This window comes from Lepisosteus platostomus, chromosome 13, assembly GCF_059453375.1.
Source record: "Lepisosteus platostomus isolate fLepPlt1 chromosome 13, fLepPlt1.hap1, whole genome shotgun sequence".
NCBI classification, from domain to species: Eukaryota; Metazoa; Chordata; class Actinopteri; order Semionotiformes; family Lepisosteidae; genus Lepisosteus; species Lepisosteus platostomus.
The window spans coordinates 27314566-27333038 of record NC_142623.1 but is presented as its reverse complement, the minus strand read 5'-3'; the positions used below and the strand labels follow the sequence as shown (position 1 = coordinate 27333038).

At 35.6% G+C, this 18473-nt stretch overlaps 1 protein-coding gene across 2 annotated transcripts in view; it reads right to left on the bottom strand.

Moving 5' to 3' along the window:
* The window catches only part of fstl4 (follistatin-like 4), a 177435-nt gene that overhangs the window by 147754 nt on the left and 11208 nt on the right, over positions 1 to 18473 (bottom strand). For both annotated transcript variants that reach the window (XM_088603912.1, XM_088603913.1), the window contains exon 3: positions 10949 to 10982. In XM_088603912.1, coding sequence (XP_088460038.1) covers positions 10949 to 10982 — 34 coding nt within the window. The remainder of the gene's footprint in view (positions 1 to 10948; positions 10983 to 18473) is intronic.

Here is an 18473-nt window from a genome sequence, read left to right as displayed (position 1 = left end):
TCTTTGCTAATGATGGTGTACTTCAGTTGCACATATCTCATTTTGTTAATTAAGAAAGCACACTTTTTTGGGCTTTTGCTTTGTTTTCAGATTGCAGCAATGCTCATCACTGTGAATAAAGGAGCATTTTGCATCATGCCAAAGAGAGGGGGGAAAACAGCTATAGATAACTTGCCACTGGCGTGCAAAGACATTTTATATTAGTTATCGTGATTTCAAAAGTTTGCGTGATGGGAAGCAAAAAGAAATATAAGATGAAGAAGAAAACAACGATTATAATTTTTCCTGTTTTTGACAGGAAGGTACATCTGTCTGAAGACTGAGAAGGCTTCCTCTACATAGTCCCGTCTGTGTTGAAGTTGTGTCTGACAGTACACCTGTCTGCTTGATGTCAAGAGCTATTTCAGCAAGATAAAAGCCCAGAGTAACCATAGCAACATATGAGTACATAACAAATTTAGACTTGAGGCAACTTCAGTTCTTGACAAAAAGACAAGGTAAAAAACAGTTGCCGCTGTAAATGAATATATGTGATAACACTGTCTTATGTGATATTTGCAAAGAGTGCCATGTCAAAGAAAACAAGTTGGTGTGGTCCTACAACAAATGTAGGCCTGAGAAGAACTGAGAATGAAATGTATCTGCCCTTGTAGTGCCTCAAATGAAATATTTAATAAATTATTGTGCATACTGTATTATGAAGCTGCTCGGAGACCTATAAGTTAGAGGCAGAAACATTAAAGCTGCCAGAATGCACCCCAGCACCCAAATATTTAAAGAACAAAGCATCAATTAAATAACGGACACTACAGAAGAAAACAATACAGTAACCTTTATGTTAGGCTCACAGATTGGAAAAACTGTGCAAAGTTTTCATGCAACAATTAAATGTCATTGGACTGCTGTATGAATGAGGTGTGTTTCTTTATCATTTATTATGTCTTTGCGATTTGCTGTATGGAGATTCTACTTTAGCAATGATGGCAGCCCTGGTAGTACTGAAAATTCAATGTTTGAAAATGCTTTCATAATTCAGCAATCATTTATAAAAAATAAGTTTTCAGATAGTATGAACGGTGGTACAGTTAAAATGTGAAAATGCTATCAGAGCTGGACTGGAATAACCTTAAGGGTTTCTTAAGCTTAAAGTTTTAATACATATTGTAACGCATACGGCCACCATTGCAGGTTGTTCGAGCAGGCTTACCAGCGCAGTGACGTCACCGCCCTTCTCTGTGAATAGCAGGGACCACAGCTGTCGGGCTGACAGGAGATTTCCCTTTAGCTCAACTGGCTGGGTCCCTGTTGAGTGACACCAGAGGCCCGGGTTTGAGTCCCCAGTGGTGGGGGGCCGACCTGAGGTGGCAGCGCCGAGGGCACATACCCACATGAACCAGAGAACGCTACAATATGGTAAGTTTTTTTTAATGGAACCTATGATGATTTAGGCAAAAAATGGAACTTGTTTCTAGATATGTCACTATATTCTGGGACTACAGGCAGCATGCTATATCTGATTTGTTGGCACAGCAGTATTTATACTGTTAACAACACTTGCCTCTTCATGTACAAGAATGGAGCTCACATTGTTTTATAAATAAGAACAGAGGACTAACAGTAACAGTCACACAACCATGATCTTGACTGATGAAATATCAGCTGCCATTAAACTAACCTCTTGTGAATTGCTGTGTGAGTCAACACTGATTATACTGGATTCTGGATCAATTTGCCTTTGAAAATAAATAAAAAGTGTTAAACAGTTGTTTACTTTGTTGTTTACAATATTCTATTCCAAGATTAAAATCATTTTATTAATGCTTACATAGAATAAAAGTGTTTTAGGCCAGAAGAAGAAACAACATTGCTTTTTTTTCCTCTGAGTCACTCTCAGATTTGTTGCACATTAAATAATTCAACATTTAAATTCCAACCAGGCCCTAGAATTTTCTAAGTACTACCCTGTTCATCAATGATTCTTCCTGTTGTTTTTCATCTACAAATCCCTAGCACAAAAATATTTTTTTTCATAAAAGTCCCATCTCTAATAAAAATAACATGTAATACAATTTCCCAGTGCGGTAAAGAAGATTATTTTAGGACAACATTAGTTGCAAACTGTCAGCATTAAGAAGTCTATAAAATATTTACTGAAATATTGAGTATCTTGAATACAAAGCGGTAAAACATGCTTAAAGCACTTATGAAATTCACAAATTGCATATTGAGTTTTAAAAGCTGTAATACTGGCAGACTATTCAGTCTAGGCTGCCAGAAAGAGGATACAAGTAATTGCTTGTCACTGTAAAAAGCAGAAAATAAAATGATAACATTAAAAGCCTTGTAATGTTATTTTCTGTTTTCCTCCCTGACAAACATCCCTTCCACACACATATCCTGCTATGCAAACCAACAAAAACTAATAACACTGATTTTTATCAAATCAATGTATTTGATTGGTCAAGTGCAGTTTAAGCCTGTTGTTTTCGTACACAAAGTTGTGTAAGGTTTGAATTAATAAATAACAGGACAGCATATAGTATACAGTAGATATTGCATTTTTCTATACTTTGTGCTATGTGTTTGAGAAATTGGTTAAAAAGACTATTATGCTCCTTAGTTAATAGAAAGGGAAACTCTTATGACAACCCCTTGCATACTACAAGTTAATAAATTCTTTATATCTATGTGATGTCAAGATGACGTACTGTACAGTACAGTATATTATAATTTAAGAAAAAACAAACAATATCTTCTTAACAAGAAGGGATGTCAAGCACTTTTCCATACTTAGCTTTTAAATCTTTAAACAATTATAGGAAAATTGATAAAAGAAAACACATTATATAAATAAAAATTACACAGAAATTATATTTTATCAAACAAACTAATGGCATTAGTATAAATGAAACAATTACTCAATTTGCCAGACTGTGAAAATCTATCTATGAGGCAATCAAGACAAATGTAGGCATCTGTTCTTCAACATAAGTGTCGCAAACAGCCAATTATCTTCCCCACCCAGCCAGCCCAAACTGAAGAACAAATTTTATGCAGCAGTTTTTTTGTAATAAGTGTCAGGGAATGCTATACTGTAATTAACCCCTGCAATTCTACTCTGGGCCACTTCCCTGTTAAGAATGGTGCTTCATGTCACATTTTGAGTTAGCATTTGTAATGGGACAAATATCATCTGCGGGCTCAGCTGTCTCTAGCCCAGTCTTTCCACCTACTGTATAGATTAAGCCAAAAGTTCTGTTATGTAAAAGAAACCTCTCACCTCTAGCTGCAACAAATTTGCAAAGCTATTGTCAGGGAAATGTATTTTTGTATAGCAGGTGAAATTATTTTTAAGGAGCAGATGTGACATACAGTAAGAAATTCATTGTTTATTATTTGTTATTAACGGGGATGATCAACAAAGGGCCAGTGGAAATCACAGGTTAGTAATGTGTATGGTCACCATTTGAAGTGGTACAAGCTGTACTGTACATACTGTACACCATGCATGCTTTGTAACCAGTTGCATTCCTATTATAGATCCTGAACAAGCATGTGCCAGTTCACTGGATGCCACTCATCTTAAATGTTCATGAGTCTCATGTCTGGCATGTAGGGCATCCATAGCATAACTCTCACATGTTTGTTTTGCAAGAAAGCTAGAAGGTATAAAGTAATGCCGCAGGACAATGCAGCACTGTAGATTGAGGCTGCCATAACCACTTCAAGTTCTTGACAGACTGCATTCTCCTGCTCAGACCTCCCCACCAATTTGTCTGTCGTACACTATCTTTAATGTATCATTCTGCATAGCTGTGCCACACTTTATTGATAACAATTAGGGTGCATGAAAACCTGAGTCTGCACTGAATAGGACTTGAATCCACTGCAGGTAAATCCAATTGAAGTGATTTAATCTATGCTCCAATTTACCATTAGAAAAAAGGTACCATTGTCTCGATAAGCAGGGTTGATAAATCCCTTCTGTGGTTTTCATCCATAATTTTCACCAGGTTTCACATTCAACAGATTAACTACAGTACAGAAAGTGCATCACCTCTGCCAAATCAGCTTCCTTACTAATGAGGTGATTTAGTTCTCATGCAACAGTCAAAGTCACTAAAGTGTATCAAATAGTTTCAGTCAAGAAGTGGCTATTAATCAATAATGACAATTAAAACATTTAATCCACATGCAAAATCCATATATACTGATGGAAAAAAGAAATGCAACACCTCCTCCTCTACACTATGGCCCTCCCGTCTGCATGGAACAGGCTGAAGAGTGACTCATCTATGAAGAGGCCCTGATGCCACTGCTGATGAGTCCATCGTAGCCTCTGTCTGGCCCAAGCCAGTCAGGTGTGATGTTTAGGAGGTGTGAGCAGAGGGCCTCTGACAGGTCGCCTTGCTCTAAGACTAGCAGCATGGCGCCTCACTGTCCTGTCACTGATGAGGGCATTTTGTCTGCCAGCAGTTTCAGCAGAAGTACGGGTGGCAGATCTAAAACGATCTCTCAGATGGACCTGTCTGATGTGCCGGTCCTGCTGTGGTGTGGTCACTCGAGGGCGACCAGATCTTGAATGGTCATCTGTCCTGCCGGTCCACTGAAACTTTTTCTGCAGTCGGGACACAGTGGAGTGGCTTACTCCATAGTGTCTGGCAATGCTGGCACATTACATGCCTGCCTGCAACATGCCAATGGCCCTCTCCCTTGCTTCTGGTGACATTCAAGGCATTATGGAATGCATAGAAAACTGACTAAGTGTGGACTTTTTTTTTGCAGTGACCTAAGTTTTGAATTAAGGCCTTTTTAAAGGTGACCTGATCAGGCATTGTTCCACCTGGACCTCGTTGGGTAAAAGTGCACCTAATGAGCTTTCCTGTGATTGGCAAGTTGCAATGCCTCACTGCACAAGCAGTGTTGCTGGTCAGAGGGCTTAAAACAATTTGACAACTTTTTGTGAAAGTACATAAGCTATAACTATAGTATTCTCATTCCAAAAAACGTTGCGTTTCTTTTTTACAGTGATAATTTCTTTTGATGCTCAATGCATAATGCTAGGCTCCAGAGGTAAATTGTGTTATATTTAGGTTCTTCCCATTAGAAGACATCTTTCCATTTGAGGTTTAGAATGAGAGGAAACGTTTCATTCTCCTTTATGAAACATTTGCAGGTTGTTTAGGCAGAATTGCTTCAGAGCTATAACACTCATCTTATTTTAGTATAATATACAAACTAACCCTAAAAAGTATCAACCGTTGATCTACACATTGTCCAACTGACAGTGGCCCTTGTGGCTTTATTCCAGCATTGCGGTGTCCTTCTGTATAATAATATACTTCCACAATATGGATGCGAATACTTTTACTGACTGCCTTAGACTTGTTTCTTTTGGGTTCATATAGACCAACTAAGACTGCCTTTAAACCATAAAAAATAAAGCCCTGACAAATAAATAACACATAAAAAAGTATACTGTATATTAAATCAGCATATCGTTGACTATTTGAATATCAATTGTTGTTGATGTTGATGGCATACAAAAATGCTTTACGAAGAGCATGTTTACCAAGTCATATAACCCAACTTGACAGCATCTGATTAATATTTTTTCTTCCCCCTGAGATATGCTAATGAACTTTGTCCTTTAGAGAGTGACAAAGTGTTGCTGAAAACCTTGCTGAATGAGAGCCCCATCTTAATTTGTCCTTCTAAAATCTTGGCTATGAAAGGGGATCTTATGTGAATTAAATATAGTCACTCATAATCTTGGCTGAGGCACCATATTCCTGTCAATGCCAGATTGCAGTTTTTCAAAATTGGGTTTAACAGTAAGAAAGAATGTAGAAAGTAAAAAGAGGGGTGTTGTGCCAAACCCCCCTCTCATTCTGTAGGTACAAGCCCAATTTACATGAAAAGTCCTAGGATAACTTTATATTAAGAGTTGCAAATTCCATTTAGAACTTCTTTATAGCCTGTAGAAAATCAGAGCCTTAATAAAGTGTTAATAATTTGATAATAACTGCCTGTGGCAAATGTTGACCCCCATACCACAATCTGTATTCAATATAAATAGAGCTGCTATGTCTACATGGTGTATGCAATATATTATTAGTCTAGCACATCACCGGATTGGGTGACGCTATGATGTACCAGTTGTCCCCTTTCAGAGAAGCCTGCTCAGTCCCTGGGCTCACCCATCCACAGGCGGTCTTCCCTTCACTGGAAGATACACGTCCCCCCCCTACCCCACCCATGTCTCCTCAGAGACCTAATGGTGCACCTTGCCCAGTTTCCAAGCATACATACTAATCTTTTACTCTATAGAGACCCTGAAGAATTTAAATTTACCCAGGAATACATACTAAAGAAACAAAAGGTAAAATCATTCTGGATGCATCTTTCTTTTCACAATCCACTCCTTAACAAAATCCTTGCAAGTCTTGATTTTCTATTTCTATGTTTCAGCCTTTAACTGGTATTAGGACTGCCAGAAGGCTGCTAATGTTAAAGCACAGAAGTTAAATAAACACTCCCCTGTGCTGTCTAAACTCTCTATAGTTCAGGATGCCACTTACACACTCCCTGAACTGCAGGAGCTTAGCTTAGATGCAGTCCCCTGCCCTCTGCACCTGACTGCTGACTTCTGCTCCTCCAGAGGAACATCCAATTATGCACAAGACCTATCAAATGTGGGTCAATCATGCTGTCTTGGCTAAAGTTTAATAGCAAAAATGGTTGCTCTCAGATATAACTGTTTTATTAATGGACAATCTCATGTTAATCCTTGCTGAAAACGTCTAAAATGTATACTAAGAGGTTCCCAAATTCCTCATAAAAACATCACTTCCCAGGAAATACTAATGAATCAACACTGTCCTTCACATTAGGCATGGAGCAAAACACAACATAGAACAAAATATTTTCATGTAGAAAATGTAAGGCTGTTTATTTTCATTGAAAAATAGATTTGATGCTAAAGTCAACCTGGCTTCAAAATACTGTACCATACTACATAACAAAAGAAAGTTCAAAATAAGTGCAAGATGACTCTAGTCCTTGCTGACATTTGCAGATTCTGGAGTCATCTTTCAAACACCATAAAATAAGGACACTTTTTCCTGGGCATTGTTTATATAGAAGCTTCAGCATCATGTTGCAAACTCTACTTATCAGGTTCCAAATTTCAAACTCTGCCAAATTTAAATATGAACCGGCTATGCATTTTAGACTTGATAAATTCACAAAGGTGAAGCACACATCACTTCATTATGCCATTGCAAAAAAGATCAGAAATCAGAGTCCATTCAATTGATTGTACTGTATGTTAAGACATTTAGTCTTCAGTATTGATATCCATCTTTTAAATGCCACAGATGTACTAGAGATCTTTTCTAGTATTTGTAACGGTATTCATCAAATCGTTGTCGTCTTGAAACCCACTTTTACTGCTTACATACTGTAAGAGCAGATTGACTGAAAAAAATGATTTTTCATTGTTTGCTTAATTGATCATTTGGGTCAAAAACTGGGAGTGAATATGTACAGTAGCCCAAGGCATCGTTGTTAAACGTGGGAAAGCAATTTGTTAGTATGCATTCCAAGAATCTACTTAACATAATCAGTGATTGGCAGCACTGAATGTGCAAGAGGAGTCTTCAGCCTTGTATTCTGATCATGGCTAAAGTTTTAATAGGGCATAGGAATCTTACTAAAGGCTATTAATTTTCTATATTTTGATTAAGTTTTGATGGCTGAGTGATTTTGTCTAGATATTTTATGAATTGCATGCAGAGTAACCTTTATTGTGCTTTGGCATAATTAAATTATATTTCATGATAAATTTATTATTGCACTTTCAGACAGTGACTTACAGCTGTCCTTGTTTGGATGGTACTTTATACTTGTTTTAATTGTTTTACATTATTTTTAGAATGCACCAGAATGGCAGAATGGAGCACTCCCAATTCATAGCAAGTTGAGCTCAAGGTCAGTGCTGATGTCAATGTTATCTGCACGCAATGATGCGTTGCAAGCAGAGCCCAGTAATGTATTTCCAACGCTCTCTCTAAGAACTCCTACACACTGCAAGGTGGCTGCCGACAGCTTACGATGGAAAATGTGTTTACTTAGAACAGTTGACTGTGGAATATTTTTAAAAATACAGAAAGTCCGTAGAATTTTGGTAGAAGGTGTTTTTAGTGCTTTCTTACACAAATGACAGCACCATTAATAGAATTAAAGTACTGTATAGCAGTGCTTTTAGCCTTAATAAAGCCTTGTAAGTAATTCCCAATAAAAACACAGGAACAAAGAAATCCTGTTCCTTCTCCTAAAAATAAGTGTGTGTGAGCTGCTGATATACCTGTTCAGTTTATTTTCTTTTATGCCCACAATTCTGTATCGAGATGCTGTACATGCTTTAAATGTGTTATTTAACCTCCTCCTTAATTTTATCTCATTATTAGAAAATCTCCCTAGCTGGTAATATAATGAGGCATACATTTTCACAGAATTCAAGCTGACAGCACCTAAGATATGAAATCATGCTGTCAGCGTCTTTGCAAAAATCTCTTTGGTGGGCTTACAATGCATTTTAATTCTCATTAGCAGTTCTCCCTTTGTGTTCTCAGTGTATAAGCACCTTCACTCCCCCACCAAGGAGTCCATATATAGTCATTTATGGCTTGTTACTGTAGATAGAGCCTCCAATAGCCTTGGCCTCTGATAACTAGCCTATTACTGCATCATACTCCCTAACTCAGTTTGCTTTTTCTGTTACTTAACTTGTGATTACAATCATCCCTGATTAAACTCCAGTCCAGCGACAGGTGTACATAAATAATGTGGCATATAAATTCATTGTCTGGGGGTCTACCAAGAGTTCCTTGTTTTTGTTTTTTTCTCAGCATTAGATTGTCCTAGACTTCAATTGCTCAATCATTCTCATACAAGAAACATTGATTTCTTTCAAAACCTGACCTTTGTAAAATATTATAATGAGCTTTGTTGCTGTGGATGTAATTATTTTTCATTTATTACAGATTTACAAACTCACTTACTGTCTGCTCCAGCCGCTTTCGTAGACTACCATGCAAACTTCATAACAATTTCACAGGTGTATCATTCATTCTCCAGAAAACACCGGGGCACTTTGATTAATGTCACGTTCTCAAAGTGAGGGAATAAAATAACAGCAACACACATGAAAGATGACTGGGGTAGTTGTGAATGAAAACATAAAAATGTTGAGGGAAGTTGTGTTTCTTGTTTCATCTCCAAGAAGAAAAGCAGCGACAGTTGTTTTATACCCATCATTGTAGAAAAACCACATGACAGCAACTGAGTAATTAGTCCCCTGCATTATATCCCTAGTAGAATGTTGTTGATTCAGTTTCAGTAATGCGAGCTAACATTTTACTAACATTTAAAGACTGAAACAAACTGAAATGTAGTCATTATATTTCTATTCATTTTCTTGAGTTCATAATGGCAGCAATATATCACTAAAATATTAAAGTGAAAAAAAATAAAGAATGACGTTCCAGAAAGATATCAATAAAACATACTTCTCAAATAAAAATGATTCTGGGATGCATTTTTCCCATATGTTCACAATTGTATGATGAACATGCAAAAACACTAGAGAAAAGTACTGTATGTTCCCATCTTATCCAAATTAGCAGTAACAATAAAGTGCCTGTTATGTCCTATATTTTTGAGGACTCTAAAGTAGTACCAAACCAATCCTTTTTAGTGGTGCTTTCTGCTGTGCTTTAGGAAATAAAGCCAACCCTGGGGACTTTACTAGAGATTGTGTATGTGATTGTGTATGCATTTGTAGTGACTGATAAATGTCTGACATTGTAAATGTCTGGAAAGCTGTATTAGAGACCTCAGAACCACCCACATCTCATGTGTCAACTGCTACATATAGAAATAATAAAAATAATTGAGGAGAACTCTTCCTGTAAAACTTCACAGAAAACATGTGAACATGTAATGGAAGAGATACATTAATGTGCTACAGATATATTCGCTCCTGGAGGTGGACAGAGCCATTAGTAGTCGTATTCTATAATTCTGCGGTAGGACATTGCATGAACACAACTACATGTTCGATGCTCAATACAAATTATAGATTGGCTAATAAGATCTCTTAATGACCTCAAATTGGTATGCACACAGTATAAACTGTGTACTGTATATATCACACTCTGTCTCAATGCTTAACCATCTACAGTACATCTATTATTAGACATACCTATTGTAAGAAACAAAAAAGTGTTCATTTTTTTCTCCCTTATTAATATTTTCGCCATGCAAAGATACAACAGGGTTATCAAAAAGTGCAGAGAAATGTATTAAAGAATTGTGCCAGACCCACAGTCAGCAATATTTAAATAAAAAAAACCTGCAGTCACCTGTAGAAGAGATCTGAAGTTCAGCATTTCAACTCACTAGTCTTGTTTTTAGAGAAAGAACATTTACCATATTCTTCTCATTATTATTGAAGTAAAAGAAAATTTAAATGCTTTAAGAATTCATTTAAAAATAAATTAATTGTGCTAGGAAAGGGTACAGTAACAATTTGCGGTGACAGGAGAGTGCACTAAACAAATAGGATCCTGTATTTTTGGATCCGTTACCACTAAATATCGGGAAGTCCAACCACTGCAGCCGTCAATATCCTTGGCTTTTGTCAATCTGAAGGAAAGCCAAGTTCAGTTTGAGTTATTGTCATCTATCTTTTTTTATTTCATCTACCTTAAAAGCAGAATTTTAAAACTACTAAGTGAAGGTGGATATGACAGAATACTGGTTTCCAGAATCTATTGCAGACCACAAAATATATTTAAAGCCAGGAACGCAGCTTCCAAAGACAGATATAACATCACAGCTTAACTGAAGCAGGACACAGAACAGACAGAAAACAGCTACTTACTTTTGCCAGCTATTGCTCCTAGTTCCCCAGTTTGCTGAAACATAAAGAGAAGAAGTGAATAAATGTAAAAGAAGAAATGTAAAAGTGGTTTTGCTACATGTTTAAAATGAATTATTCAGTTTATATATATTTGAAATACTTCATGGCTAAAAATTACTTAATACTGCAAACCAGATCAATAACACAGCAACTGTTCTGAGCATTTACAGTAGATCAACTGTATGTGTATGGGCAATCCTCTCACTTTGCTCACTACAGAATTGAATGACCTACTAAGGGGTGTACATTCTTTTGTAGGCTCCATTCTGAAAATGCAGTAAAGATAGAGCTGTACCTACAGTATACAGAATTCCTGTACAGTTTGTTCAACACAAACAACATTATTTTCCTGGAATACAAACAAAATAACAGAAGACAAGCTTGGCACTCCTCAGGTTATTTGACAAAGCATAAACAAAACAAACCAATACAATCAAGGCAGTCGTGTCAAATATGCAGTTTGTGACTAAACCATTAGGTTAAATTAGCATTAAAATGTTCAATAATTCATAAATTGTTTTTTATATCATGTGGACATATTCACTGTAATGTGACAATTAACAAAGCCAGCCAGATGGAATTTAATATTCAAGAGTGTTTTGGAAACAAAACTTAATTTGAAATGAAGTAGATTTCTGAAGTGGAAGGTGGAAAAGTATTTTGGCACAAATTGTATTAAACATCCCCAAAATGACTGTATTAAGCTATAATTAACTAGAATATTTTTATTGAAAAATATCCCAAATCATTTATATAAACAGTAAATTAACTGTTACTGAATATCTAGTGCTTTCACTTTGAAATAAAGTGTTTTTTGATCCACTTAAAACTATTTGCATGTACTTTAGATTTTCATACTTACTATTGCAGTTCAGGTGGGTAGCTGCATCAGCATGCATAGGCTGCAAAGGAACAAGTAAAGGTTTATTCCATGATGAAAAGAGAAGAAAGGAAACATGATATTTAGACTGTGGAGCCTTCTTCACAACCAAAATGTTCTGTTTCATTTCTTCTCTTTCCAGCATGGAATAAACCTTCACTTGTTCCTTTGCATACTTACTATTGACTGCATCTCACAGCCCTATTGGCAAGGAATTTAAAAAACATCAGAATGCTGTCACTATTTTTTTTTCTTATATTATTTTAAGAAATGTAATATTTAAAAATACCTCAAAACCCACCTGAAAAAAAAAAAACATAAATAGAAATTACTAGATAGGTAAATATCCCTTTATATAAAATATAACAGGCAAAAATGATGTGACTAATTAATAATGCTGATACTTTTACAGTATCTAAAGTGTTTGCATTTGTACCCATTTATACAACTGGGTATTCTCCTAAAGCAATTTCAGCACAGTACCTTGTTGAAGGGTACTAGAGCAGTGTCCCATCCAATCAGGCCTAAAACCATCCAATTACAAGACCTGAGCCCTAACCTCTCCTCCTTATCCTTTATTAAAAGGCTCTACAGTATATCACACTATTACATTTTAGGCAGGTGAATCTAAGCAGGGGAAAGTAGTCATTGCTTGTTCTTTCATGTTGTCAAAGCAGACACAAAAATTCACACTAGATGTTTTAATTAAAAACAAAAGCACTGGTGAGAGTGTTAAGAAAAAAGGTGCCACTATAACACCATAGTTATTAAGTTTTTTTTTATTTATCTCCACCGCATTGTCAAAAAAAACATGCAGCATGCACTCCCACAGCAGATGTTGATGCAACCATCTAAGTGATAATTGCACACAATAATGCTGTTAAAACACTCTTAAAATTAAAGGTCTGTATTACAGTATATGCAGGACAAATACAAGTACTATATATGATATTAGGCTGGATATAACAAAGCCATTTGTCAATCAATAAAACCGTTTCTTAGAATCTAGAGTGAATAAAGAGTGTATTAGGTTTTGCACATTCAGGCTCAATACCTTGTAAAGTCAGTTGCAGAAATGCATTCACAAAATATGCTGCATCAGCAGGTTTCCTTGACTCAGTGAATAAGAACATGAACTAAAAGGACTTTCAGCCTTTCAAAAAATACCGATTTGGGGAAAACTGATGGAGTTGCTATACATATTCCTTAAGATAGAATTTGTAATGAAAGTTTATATTTCACAAAAATATTGCTGTATTTGTGTGGATGTAGTATCTTTTAAGCATTAGGGTAAAACATTTCTTATTGAACATGCATTAAAATATGTCTGTTACCTCCACAGGGTACCATAAAAAGCATTCAAAATTCAAACAAAAAAGAGCCAGGTGTATGCCATATGTAACATAACTGCTATATCACTGACACTTTATAATGAACAATGTTACTAAGATCTATATATTATTTCTTTTTGATGTAAATGGCTTGTAGGCACAAATACTTTTAAAGCTATTGTGCAAAGTCAGTTTTTCCACAAATTACGATTACAAGCAAAGAAAGCTAAATGTGTCATTTATCTCTTACACCAATGAAGGGAAAATTCATCACTTTAAAATTAAAAACAGATAATGAAATGCTATTTGAAAGCACTATCATGTTTTTTACTACCTGTTTTACAGTTCTTTGTCCTAGTTACAGAATCTCTCCCTCTCACTGTTATCAATGTTAATTACTTGAGACCAGTTTGAACAATGTGTTAAAGTGCCTGAGCGTTAAAACTAAATGTAAAAAAAACGTTGGTCCTTCCAATCCAAACATAATCCACAAAAAACAATTTGGGCCCATGTTAATTAGAATTTCTAATAACTCCACACACCATGGACCACAAATCCCAGCATCTGTAGTTAGACATCATTCACATCAGCTACACCACCAGTGCTGCATGGCCAGAACATACCTCTGTAACTCCTTGTACCAAGTCAGACTCGTTTATGGCTTGGAAAATGGATAGATAAATATGGATTGATAAAATAGATTATAATAATAACAATAAACTTTATTTTATATAGCGCCTTTAAAGGTGGCTTCTGAAAGCGCTTTACAGGATGACAATAACAATAAAAAAGAAGACTACAACAATAATTAAGACGATTTCACAAGATAAGACACAATTACAATTACAACAATAACAATAGAGGAGACCGTGGAAGTGGTACTAAGAAGAGCAGAGGGGTGAAGAATGGAACCAGTTAAGTAAAGGCTTTTCTGAAGAAGAAGGTTTTGAGTCTGGATTTGAAGGAGTTTAGAGAAGGTGACTCTCGGATATCCTTGGGCAAAGAGTTCCAGAGCTTGGGGGCATAGCAGGAGAAGGCCCTGTCGCCCATACAATGTAGACGGGCTTGGGGGACAGTAAGATGAGCAGAATTTGAAGAGCGGAGGTTGCGAGGTGGGGAGTAGGGCGATAAAAGTTCAGACAGGTATTGAGGTGCCAAGCCATGTAAAGCCTTATAGATTAAAGTATTATTTTTTGAACAGATGAAAATGCTTGCTTTTTTCTAGACACAAAGTTTTTTAATGAAACAGGGAGCTTGAAATAGATTTATACTACAATGAAACTAGCTTTTAATTTTCAATTAACAACCAAAAACAGATGGAATCATTAATCACAGTCTCACAGCTATTATGGAAGAGCACTGCCATATCAAGTATCCTTTCCCCAACATATTTCTCCTGTAGGAGAGTCACGAAGCCCCTAGTATTCAAAAAATGAAATTCTTCCTGGGAAAAATGATACAATTCTGAAAGTGTTTTTTTTTCCTTTCTTGTCAGTTGCTTCATCACAGCACCTTCCACGTCCACAGTCTCTACTAAAATCCTTCTAGAGTGAATGAATCTTACCAGGATTTGCTGTTTTTTTTAATATTTCAGACCTTATCACACTACTGAGAAGAAATATGAAATTGATCACAGGACACTTGGTCTGAGTACTAAACACATCTCTCCCACAGATTAATTTATGACATAATTTCTTTTCATCGGTGACACTTTTATTATACTTGAGCCCTGACTATGAACTTCTAATTGGTGCCTTACATTTCCCAAGAGCAAAATGTTACCTGTCAAGCTTATCTATTTCTCCACACGGTATCACACTGAAAGTGACCTCTGTCTGCTTAAGCAGTGGAGCTACTGTACACGATGGAAAATTATTTATTTATTTCTTTTAATGGCAGTAAATTTTATTAAAAATGTTAACAATTTTTAAAGAATTGTTCCTTCTGTGGATGATTAATTACTGAATACTTAGTTTTAGATAACATGCATTTATGTTAAACAGATAGAATACTGTACATGCAGTGTAATTCATAAAAGGCAGTCTGTAAACTGTCTATAATTTTGACGTATACTGGCCTGTGCCCATAGCCTAACCTTAGCAGAACACTGAACTATAATTTCTGTCTTCCCTTGCATAAATTATACACTTCACATACCCAAGAGACAGCTGACAATTTTCATTCGCTGAAAGTGTTAATCTTCAGATTTAATTATGTTCAATAATGAATTAATGCTTTGCATAAATAGTTTAATTGCCATTAAATTTATTTCAGGTGGGTAGCTGCGTCAGCATGTGTAGGCTGCAAAGGAACAAGTAATAGGTTTATTCCATGCTGAAAAAAAGAAGAAAGAGAACACAACATTTCGGCCGTGGAGCCTTCTTCAGGTGTCAGGTGTCTTAAATTTATTTGCATAGGATTCCCACACTGCCTGCACTGAATAATTACCTGAAAATAAACATTTTGATCTGTGAATGGGAATCATAATAACCATGTAGGTTTTTGGTTTGTCATACAAAAGCTAGAAAAATATTGATCTATGGATTGAAATTTAAATGTTAATAATATATTTCTATGGCCTTGCTCCCAAATGTATGACCTCTGTTTATAATAGGGAGTACTGCATTTAGCCAATAAGTAGAAACAAGTCGCTATTGCTTAAATACTACAGGTTTTATTGTTATATATTGTATTTTAAAGATTATTATTACAGTAATAAAAAAATGGTTTTGGAGGACCTTTTAAAAGAGAAACTTCTTTAATTCTTTAGGATAAATAACAATTAGACATAAAAGGCAGTCTTCAACTGTGATCCATTCACCAATCCTAGAAGTCCATGCCAAAAAAAATTACATTTCTTCTGCCATCTGCTTCTCTTTACTGCACTTCTGAATTCTTCATTATTGTTTGGTTTTTGGACAGTGATAGTGCCTATTTTGTACTTGTTTCTTTTCACACTTTAATGTTTATCATTTAAAGTGTTTTTTAAGTATAGTGAAACAGATTTTGCGCCAATGTGGTAAGGCGATACCACAAGAAATCTAGATGAAGCCAACATTATTATTATTTGTGTGGGTTTGAGTGGGAGATGTGAATTCATAAAAATACATAAGGCTTAATCAAATAAAATGTGTAGCAATCAGCCAAAATATATAAATGGTAATACTGGCTGTGCTGTATTGTTCTCCTCCTCTTTTCTTTTTCGCTAGTGAAGAAGAAACAGAATTGAAATGCTAACCTGCAGACTTTTTGGATTTAAAATAAAATGTATTGAGGTTTCCTTCTGAAGGTTTTGACAATAGAGTTTAATAACATATGTTCGTAATCCATCCCAGTCTGAATTGAAGGAATTTTGCACGTTTAACATATTTTTATTCAAGGGTGATGGAAACGATTGGGGAAGTGTGCTGAAATTAATTTGAAGAGATTCACTTGACAGCTATAACCTGGGTGACATTTAAAGTGTGCATGACAAGATATACAATAAGCACATTTGATTAATCACTAAATGATATTACTACCCTGAAGCATTTTTTTAAAACTTTTTTTCTCAATAATATCTCAGTCCTGAATCTGCAAAAAAAGGATTTTGCGCATTATAATCTTCAAATTAAATTCAGGGATTAAAATGTGGGTGGCATTAGAATCAGTTTCCATGGCACATTGTGCTACAGTTGCCTCTGCCTACTTTACATTAAGGAGAACTCTTGTTTCAGTTAATCTTTAGAATCAAATTAATACATCCTGTGCATTATCCATAGAATCATGATTTCAACTCTTACAGTGAGTTTAATGACACTCTTTACTGCAAAAGACAGTGCTGGTGAGGGGATGATGATGGTATTCAGAAATATGTTTTATGTTCTGTTCAGGAAAAAAAAAATATGAAAAGAGATAAGAAACAAACATTCAGGGGAGAGCTAAGTGGACAGCCATATACAGTATTAAAAAACAGTCAAAAAAATCCAGTGTATGCTTCAAAAATACAAAAACATGAACACATACAGCTAGTGCAGCACTTTTAGTCCACCTGTTTATGAAAAAGCAAGTATAGGACTTCATGAGCTCAATGCTGGATCTATGGTATATCTGAAACAATAGTTTAAATGTATATTTTTAAAATTAACAATTGCATGCTGTTTAAATCAGGCAATGACTAAATTTGTTTCTTTGCAAAAATGGTGACATCCAAGGGATGGCGGAAATTGATTAAATTCAGCAAGTCTAAGTCGCAGTTTCACTTCAGCAGGGGAAAGATGTTTTAAAAGTTGCTGGTAGATTAGCATGCAGCACACTTCCCTTGTCCAACACTTTGATTTCTGCAGCAGATAAATGCTGCTGACAAACCACTTGTGTGTATTAGTCCCTGCTATTCCAGTGGGCCTCATTTCACTAAATCACATGGTCTTGTCACGAGAATTGCACACAAACTTCCAAATTCAGATTTCCTTCAATTGTGATGTCCACTACCTGCAGATTTGTGTTCTGCAGGGAATTAAAATTAAAGGAAATTTTCCAAATTGCTCCACATTTGAGGATATACTGAAGCATGTGAACTACATGTTCTAAATTCCCTTTGATTTTTTTATTGCTTAATTCAGAATACATAAAAGATAATGCAGAACATAAAGTCATAAATCTGATTCTATTCTACTCCATATATAATATTTTACAATTATATACAAAGTAAATTTGCTAATGTGTTGAATGATATGTGTATATGAAACAATCAAAGCCAATTCATATTCATATATCCAATATTTCATGTGTATAACTCATGGGTCATAGCTATTCAATTCAATAGCTATGAAAGTTGTATTTCAGGTTTTTACATTTTGTACTGTGATGCTTCTAAATTCAGTTCAGTCCATTTCATTCTAGTCAGTCAGCCAAAATAATGGAACAGGCTTACTGCTTTAAAAGTAATCTTCATTGAAGGAAACTGCATACCAAGATTAAAAAGATAAGTTGTTATTTACAGGTTAAGGGAAAAGATACCACAGCTTTCAGTAGGTTTCCATTTTCTTTCCATTTTAGCCACAGTCTACCCTATGCAATCTGTTAGTCAACCACACAATACATGCAACTACTCAGAGGTAAATTACGTGTCCTCAGAAAGTGTAAGTGACCTTCACTCAGTAATCATTATTGTTTATCATCGATGGCATAACATTAATTCTCTACCAAAATTTCAACATAGAAAAAATTTAATTAACGATCAGAAAGGGGGAGGGAGATGGTGTGGTTGTCATTTCTTTCCTGTTTTTACATTAAG